The sequence below is a fragment of the Mastomys coucha genome, unplaced genomic scaffold (assembly GCF_008632895.1).
Source record: "Mastomys coucha isolate ucsf_1 unplaced genomic scaffold, UCSF_Mcou_1 pScaffold3, whole genome shotgun sequence".
Lineage (NCBI taxonomy): Eukaryota > Metazoa > Chordata > Mammalia > Rodentia > Muridae > Mastomys > Mastomys coucha.
Genome location: NW_022196909.1, coordinates 7,521,383 through 7,530,188, shown reverse-complemented (window position 1 = coordinate 7,530,188; position 8,806 = coordinate 7,521,383). Strand labels below are relative to the sequence as shown.

Genomic DNA, 8,806 nt, shown 5'->3' with positions numbered 1-8,806 from the left:
ACCTTCTCTCCTTCAATCCTGCATTGATAGTAAATTCACCTTCTCTCCTTCAATCCTGCATTGATAGTAAATTCACCTTCTCTCCTTCAATCCTGCATCTCTTCCAGCAACTAACATCTCTCATATATATATATTTTTTTTAACAATTAAGTTTCCTCAACCCTGAGGCCCTCTAGAAATGACAATCTCAGGCACAAACTCCTTTTACACAGTATTTTCTCTTTCTTTTGAAACCAGATGTGAATGTTTAAAATCGCAAAGTTTAAAGGGGTTTGGTTCTGGCTTCTGATGGGGGAAGCTGGATGTGAGGTTGGAAGCAGTGCGCACCAATTGTGATGTTTCCGGTCTGACTCACTTTCCTTAGCAACTCTTCCCCTGGCTGCTCTGGCTCTCTTCTCCTCTGGGTTGGTCTGGGAGCCTCATCACTCCTCCAGGCTCCCTCAGTCCCACTCAGCAGCACTTGCCAAGAGGCCCCGCCCCAGCCTGGCTTCACTTCCCAAGGCTTCCCAGAAGGCTCCATCCCCCAGGTCTCAGCTTCCCAGCTCTGCTGTCCTTCACCTCTGTGGTCGCCTTCTGACCATGTGTGGTGGTGGTAGGAGGGGTGACTGGTGACAGAGTGCAGGTTCTTGGGGTGTGAGCTCATATTCCATTTAGAATTACTCTATTACCCTCTAAACACCATTTCTGCCTCCAGCCCGCTCTTAACACCGCATGGAGATCTCTTTTCTAAGCAAAATGGGTTCTAACACTGACCTAGCTTAGAAGCAGGCTGTTGACTTTTATAGCTCTCGGGGTCAAGTCTAAATGCTGTTTGGTGCTCATACTTGGCCTTCGGCACTTCCCCCTGGTCACCTCCTTCAGCCCTGCCACTATATCACATCCAGACATGCTGATTTCCTTTCAGTTCTCAGGTCCCCAGGGACAGGCTGATTGCAGGCCCATCAGCTTGGAATCTGGCCCTCTATCTCTTATTCTAGTTCATTCCCAGTTCTCACACAGACAATCCAATCATGCCAGAATGCTAGGCCCTTCCTCACTCTTAGGGCCTGTGATGGTTTGTATATACTCAGCCAAGGGAGTGGCACTATTTGGAGGTGTGGTCTTGTTGGAGTAGGTGTGTCACTGTGGGTGGGGCTTTAAGACCCTCATCCTAGCTGCCTGGAAGCCAGTCTTCTTCTAGCAGCCTTCAGATGAAGATGTAGAACTCTCAGTTCCTCCTGCACCATGCCTGCCTGGATGCTGCCATGCTCCTGCATTGATGATAATAGACTGAATCTCTGAACCTGTAAGCCAGCCCCAATTAAATATTGTCCTTATAAGAGTTGCCTTGGTCATGGTATCTGTGCACAGCAGTAAAACCCTAAGACAAGGCCCCAGAATATTCTATTATCAGGTTCTCAAAATGGATCATGCATCCTAGAGCCCCAGTACTTATTCACCTGTGTGTGTATGTGTGTGTGTGTGAGTGTGTGTGTGTATATGTCCATATGTGTGAATGTATGTGTGAGTGTGTATATATGTGTGAATGTATGTGTGTGTGTGAGTGTGAGTATGTGTATGTGTATATGTGTATGTGTGAATGTATGTGTGTGTATGTGTGAGTGTATGTGTGAGTGTATGTGTATATGTGTGTATGTGTGAATGTATGTGTGTGTATGTATGTGTATGTATGTGTGTGTGTGTGAATGTGTGTGTGTATATATGTGTATGTGTGAGTGTGTGTGTGAATGTATGTGTGTGTATGTATGTGTGTATGTGTGAATGTGTGTGTGAGTATATCTACGTGTGTATGTCTTTTCCTCCCCTCTCCTTCTCTCCCACAGTTCTAAGCACAGTACATGGGACATGGAAGATAATAAACATTTTTATAATTTGGGGAAAAATCTCACCTCAAGAATTTCTGGAGTTTTTCTTCACTCTCACAAATATATATGCGCTCACGATACTCTACGGCATATTGGATGTCACCTGGCACCAGGGCTTCATATCTAAAAGATCAGAAACCACTGTGAAAATAATCTATGTTGTATAATTAATATGTAGTACTGCATGACTAAAGTGTGTCATTTTTCTTCATGTGCAGTTCAAGGAAGAAAGGAACAGTTCCCTGAGGAATGAGCATGGTAAGTCTTTCTTGGCTGGAGAGATGGCTCAGAGCTGAAGAGCATGGGCCAATCTTGCAGGGGGCGGGGGGGGGAGGGTGGCAGGAGTAGGAGTTCCCAGCACCCATGGTCGGTGGTTCACAGCTGCCCATCCCAGGGGATCAGACGCCCTCTCCTGGCCTCCTTGCCCATCCCAGGGGATCAGACGCCCTCTCCTGGCCTCTTTGGGCACCTGCATGCACATGGTACATTAGTTCTCTTTCCGGGTGATGTAAACTAAGAAAGTTCTCAAAGGGAAGTGCTTCATTTTATAATAAAATAATGATTGAAAACAATAATAAATATTCAAATAAATAAATTTTCAAATAAACAATTTGAAAATCAGATTATATTATTTTTAAAAAGTGGATTTCCTAAACCAAAACACTCTGCAGATGTTTAGCTTGCATTAGGAAGAGCTGGCTTCCAGTATGAAATGGAAAAGTTAAAAGGTGCAGTTCAAGGTGGAGATAAGTGGATCTCTGGGGCTTGCTGGCTGAGGGACCACACCCAGTTTAGCCTCTGGCTTACACATGCACGTGCACACACACAGACACACACACATACACACACACACACACACAGGGGCGTGCACCCACATGCATGCACATCTGCACAAATGCACACACAAATGAGAATAAAAATAAATCCTTAAAACGTTTGTCCACTGGTTCTGAGCAGGGGCGTGGGTCTGCCGTACAAGTGTGAGAACCTGCCTTTGTTTTCCATCCTGGTAAGTCACTGGGCAGTAGCCCTGCAGCTCAGCACACTTAGGAAAACGGCTCTTCAGCTCTGACAGCGTCAGCCTTTTGGGAAGCAAGTCATCAGGTGGGAGTGCATGAGGTGCCAAGGGAGGCACATACAATTCCGGGTTCTTCAGAAATTTCTATTAAGAAAAGAGGCACAGCAGCAAAATGCATTTAAAACAGCAATAATACACCCATGAAGCCATGACTGGAGGCTGTCCAGCTCTGTTCCTGTTCCAGTTCAAGTCATCTGAGAGAAGCTATTGTAACTTCCTCTCCCACAAGACATTCCCCAGGACAATAATCCCAAGCAGTTAAAGGTCTCGTCTTATTAAAAAAAATATTACTTTTAGTTCATAATCTGCGACAAGGACGGAGTCTCTAGCCACCTGCCAGCCTAGCTCTGCCCTTGGGGGGTTCGCCAGCAGCTGCAGTTGCTCTGCAACGTGCAAAGGCAGAGTAACTGGCAGGACTTCTGCTTCGAAAGTTCTGTGATCATGCTATAAGCAGGAAGAAATAAGCATACCCCCAAGTAAATAAATTAAAATCCTCATTCTTCAGAGGAAATAAAGTATTCAGATTAGGTTTTATTACTGTCTTCAGTTACGGACCATTATATATTATCAAGTCACAGGCATAAAAATATTGGGATCGGTACACGCTCAGACTTTTAAATCCATGGGTGCACGTAGCCCGTTCTCCACATCTGTGTTCTGAGGCCTTGGATTCTGATTGGATATATTCGGGAAAAAGGGTGTTTCTTTACTGACCATGTATGGCATTTCCTACACGCATCATCCCCTGAACAGTACAGGATGGCAACTTCTTACATGGCATTCACATGGCGTTAGGTATCATAAGCCACCGAGAAGTGCCTTAACGGATGTGGGAGGTGTGTGCAGCTGGGTTATATGCAAATACATATAACCCTCCTCTATACTTGTGCATCCACAGAATTTGGCACTCTTGGAGGGGATTTCCACAGACTAGCTGGGAAATTCTAGTGTTTTGTTTGTTTGTTTGTTTGTTTGTTTTCTTTCTTTGTTTTAAACACGGAAGATGACAGTCAAGCTTTTGCTTCATTCCTACTGACTTTTGCTTTACTCCCGCAGCCCTTGAAGCTGAACCCCTGGGTGCCTTTCTGAAGGATGAGTCTTGTGGTACTTCATAGCTCCTCCATTGGTGACACCCAACTATTGGCTTTCCCTGCCCGTGACCCACCACACCACTGACCAAAGCCTTCCAAGTATGTCTGGGGGTCAGGGCTACCCTCTGAGTTTCTCACTGGTCCCTGAGTCGCAGGCTCCAGGGATGGGTTCTTAGTCCCAATTCTCTGAGCGGCATTCCCTAGTGTGCCTGTTTTTCTCATTTGATGAAGCTTAAGACAGGCCATTTTCCTCCCTTCATGAGTCTTTACATGAGAAACGGACTTACATTTAGCTTTTCCTGGGAACTCATTTTATAATAGTGTCCCCTGAACTCTGCTGCAAATTCCAAGCTGCTAGTTACAGAGCAATCAATTAGTTCATACGATTCTGCTAGGCTGACGGGGCAGAACTGTTTAAACTCTCCCAGGCGCGAGATCAGCTCCTCAGGCGTGATACATAATTTGTCAATGCATGCAGCTTTCCCTGTTATTAACATATTAACTATTACTATATATTTTCACAGGAAATATGATTAAACATTAAAATAATTTCAGTTAGGCACCACTATATTTACACTATGCATTAAAATTCTAAATGATAGAGTGAAAAATGATGTTACTATAAATGCCTGTGGTGGTGGAGGTCCACAATCCTATGTTCTAGAGGCTGAGGCAGAAGGATTGCTTCAAGTTTTAAGCCAACCAGGGCTACATTGTGAGAACCTGTTTTAAAACAAACTAGTGCTGGGCGGTGGTGGCGCACGCCTTTAGTCCCAGCACTTGGGAGGCAAAGGCAGATGGATTTCTGAGTTTGAGGCCAGCCTGGACTACAGAGTGAGTTCTAGGACAGCCAGGGCTACACAGAGAAACCATGTCTCAAAAAACCAAAACCAACAACAACCAACCAACCAAACAAACAAACAAACTAGCAAGCAAACAAACAAAAGTTATTCTTCATGCCTGCAGCCTCTAGCCTACCTCTCACTGTGAGAGGCACTCACTGTTGGGTTTATACCCTTTTTAGTCTTTTTTTTTCTATATACATTTGCATATATACATGTCTTTTGCATACAGTATATGTAGTGGTTTGAATATGCTTTGCCCAGAAACAGTGGTTCTGTTAGGAGGTGTCGTCTTACTGGAGGAAATGTGTCACTGTCGGGGTAGGCTTTGAAGCTCAGCCTAGTTTGGAAGAGTCAATTTTCTCCTGGCTGCAGTTGGATCAAGATGCAGAGCTCTCAGCTCTTCTAGTGCTGTGCCTGCTTGGATGCTGCCATGCTCTTGTCTTGATGTTAATGGACTGAACCTCTGAACTGTAAGCCAGCCCCAGTTAAATATTGTCCTTTATAAGAGTTGTCTTGGTCATGGCCTCTCTTCCCAACAATGAAACCCTAAGACACTGGCGGTCCAGCAGTCATAGCCCTTCAACAGGGTGGACATTGGGAAACACTGTCTTATTGGCTGTCATCTCCCACTGACCTTCTAAAAGCAAGCAATGGCCAGGGAGGCCCCAGCAGCATCCCCAGAATGGTCCTGAGGCTGCACACCAATGGAATACGAGAGTCTCCAAGTGGAAAAATCCGTGACTCAACTGAATCAACAGAGCTGACTCTGATGGCCTTGACTCCACTTCTGAGTGTCACAAAAATGGATGTCAGCCATGAACTCTGACCATTCCACCAGGTCCTGGTCTACCCTGAAGAGTTCAGAGTGGTAACTGGACAGGGTTTACCAATATCTTTGTGGTTTTCACAGGAGTGGTGTTACTCACCTGAAGACAAAGTGATGTTGATACTTTCTATATAAGACTTTTGCTGCCTGATTTTCCTAATTATTCTGTTAATTTGAACATGTGCCTGATTATGTCACTATTGATTGTCACTGATTGAACCTATGTCTGGTTGGTTCATTGTGTTGTTGTACCATGAGCATCACTGAAGGACACACACTGGCTGCTCCATCTTTGGTACTGTTGTGGGTCTGTGCTCTGTGGTTTTCATACCTTATAAATCTGTTCACTCTGTATGTGGGTATTTGTTTCTAATGAAAAAGGATATGCCAACAGCACATGCCTTTAATCTCTGAGAACTGGAGGCAGAAGCAGTGAGTCTCTCTGGGTTAAAGACCAGCCAGGACTACATAATGGAATCCTGTCTGGAAAAACAAACAAACAAACAAATGTGATTTATACCACGGGATTATTTGCTAGGCTCAACTTTGTTATAGTCACCTTCTTCTTTTAAAAAAACTTTCTTTTAAGATTTATTTATTCTTTTATGTAGCAACAGACATACGGGAAGAGGGCATCAGATCCTGTTACAGATAGTTGTGAGCCACCATGTGGTTGCTGGGAATTAAACTCAGGACCTTTGGAAGCGCAGTCAGTGCTCTTAACCACTGAGCCTTCTCTCCAGCCTCAACCGTGTTGTCTTAAAAAAGATACTGAAGCATTCATAGCACCTTTGAATGTAAACTTGAAAACAAAGTTAGATGGACAAAGAGACTGAGGAACTTGACTTATGACAGAGAGACAAGAAGAATGTCATTCAGTGTTAGGGTTGTTAGGTGCCTTCATCAGCCGATGATTGCTGGCTGTTCTGGACACAAAAGAGAAAGGCATGTAGCAGGTCTTTTCACAAAGGCTTCAGAGACAGCACGACACTGCCAGCACCTTAATTTTGAATGTCTTGCCTCTTGAATTGTGATATAATACATCATTGTCATTTAACTCACTCACTCTGGGCATTTTTTCATAGTAACCCTAGGAAATTAAACCAATTCCAAAGGCCAGGACTTCTGTCTTGCTGGCTCTCTCACTTTTCTCTTGCCTTCCTAAAGGCTGGTTCACGTAGAAGACGAGGCTGCCTACTGGGTGTAGTGATGTAACCAGTAACCCTGGCATTCAGGAAGCCAGGGTTTGAGGCTAGTCTGAGAGACACAGCAAATCTCTGTCTCAAAAAGTGAGCAAATAAATAAATAATGATCTAGGTGATATCGGCCATTTCAGATATGACTAATAAGAGAGTTAAAGGATCATAGAAGCTTCCACTGAGACTCTAAAAGAGGGCAGGGAGGTCAATCAATGTGTGGCAAGGTCAATATCTCTCCAGGTGGCTCTTGAAATACTGTTGCACAAAGTTGTGTCGGTGGAATCTAAGACACAGTGGAGATGTAAGGATGAATGCCAAGAACATGGACAGTCTGCTGAGGAAAGCTGACGGGAGTGAATGGAGCCAGCCTGAGAGATAGGCTGTGAGGCTAGGAGGGTGGGGTGGGGCTACTCAAGCCTGGTTTCATTCAGATGAAAACACTATAAGTCTCAGATATTGGACATGGAGCTGTGACTATATCATTTGGTCTGATAATGTCTTGTTGGGTTCCTATCCCTTCCTCTTGTTTAGAATTTGAATTTACCCAGTGTTGTTATATCACAGCACATGTAAGTTTCCTTTTGGTTGTATGAGAAAGGTTTGCCTTTCGGTTCAGAGAAGGCTCAGAATTTGGACTTTTGGACAGTGGAGGCTCTGGGAGATAGACTAAATGCATTTCGCATTATGAGACAGCTGAGAGCCAAAGATGGGATGCTATGGTTTGAGTACAAAATGTCCCTCATGTATAACGAAGTCTTGATCTTCAGGTGTTGACATCATCTTGGGGGTAGTGGCAACTTGAATGAAGAAGTAGGTCATTGAGGCATGACTTTGAAGGTTGTATTCCATCTTTCCTTCTTCCTCTCCACTTCCTGGATGTAATACAATGACAAAGCTTCATCTTTTACATCTTCCCCACAGTGATGTGGTACCTTACCACAACCACAAAACAATCGCCACAGCCATGAAACAAACAGCACAGCTACAAAACAACCGCCACAGCCACAAAACAACTGCCATAGCCACGAAACAACCACCATAGCCACAAAACAAACACCATAGCCATGAAACAAACACCACAGCCACAAAACAGCCACCACAGCCATGGAACAGTCACAACAGACAGGATGATGGATTCAGACCTTTCAGAGTATGCCCACAGAAGATCTCCTCCTGATACTGTTTTTCTCAGGTAGGTGCCATAGCAACAAGAAACAAATAACATAGCATATAGCTCAACGCTATCTATTTTAGCTTAATATGTGAAAAGCCCTGTATTCAATCTACAAAACAACAACAAAAACAAAAACAACCAAACAACAAAAGCCCTACCAACCCCCCCCCCAAAAAAAAACAAAAACCAACAACAAAACCTAAATACTAAAATCTCAAAATGTGTTGAGGATCTAAAACTACAGGAAGTTTTATGCTTATGATCCTGACACTTGGCAGGCTGAGCCAATAGTGTCTCTGGGAGTTGCAAGGCCTGGGGCATAGAGCTAGACTCTGACACAACAAGCAGTGGGGAGGGGGAGGAGAGGAAGGGAGTCAAGGAGAATGAGAGAAAGCAGGGAGAAAGGGAGAGAGAGGGAGAGAAAGGGCAGGGGAGAGAGGGAAAGGAGATGGATAGATGGATGGATGGATGGATGTATATATGGATAATGAAGGGAGGGAGGGAGGGAGAGCAGAAGGGAAGGAGAGAAAGACAGGGAAACAAAAAATTTCACAAGTCTAATAAATATTTTTTTTAGTCAGACCCCAAAAGTACAGGCAAGGAAAGCAAATTTGATAAGGTGGTTCACTGATCAAGACAAAGATGCTTCTGCACAACAAAAGACACTAACCAGCAAGAAGAGAGACCCCACAGTGCAGGGAGAGGCACTAACCAGCAAGAAGAGAGAC

The 8,806-nt window shown here is 44.3% G+C and overlaps 1 protein-coding gene across 7 annotated transcripts in view; it reads right to left on the bottom strand.

The window, feature by feature from the left end:
- The window catches only part of Ak9 (adenylate kinase 9), a 137,443-nt gene that overhangs the window by 4,620 nt on the left and 124,017 nt on the right, over window positions 1-8,806 (bottom strand). For 6 of the 7 annotated variants that reach the window (XR_004112534.1, XM_031348417.1, XM_031348419.1 and 3 more), the window contains 3 exons: window positions 4,322-4,518; window positions 2,858-3,027; window positions 1,890-1,988 (listed from right to left, as the gene is read on the bottom strand). Coding sequence is in view for 6 of the 7 variants with exons in the window: in XM_031348417.1 (XP_031204277.1) it covers window positions 1,890-1,988; window positions 2,858-3,027; window positions 4,322-4,518 (466 nt within the window). In the remaining variant the exon portion in view is untranslated. Of the gene's footprint in view, window positions 1-1,889; window positions 1,989-2,857; window positions 3,028-4,321; window positions 4,519-6,388; window positions 7,777-8,806 lie in introns of those variants that run through there. The other variant, XM_031348422.1, reaches the window with a different exon arrangement.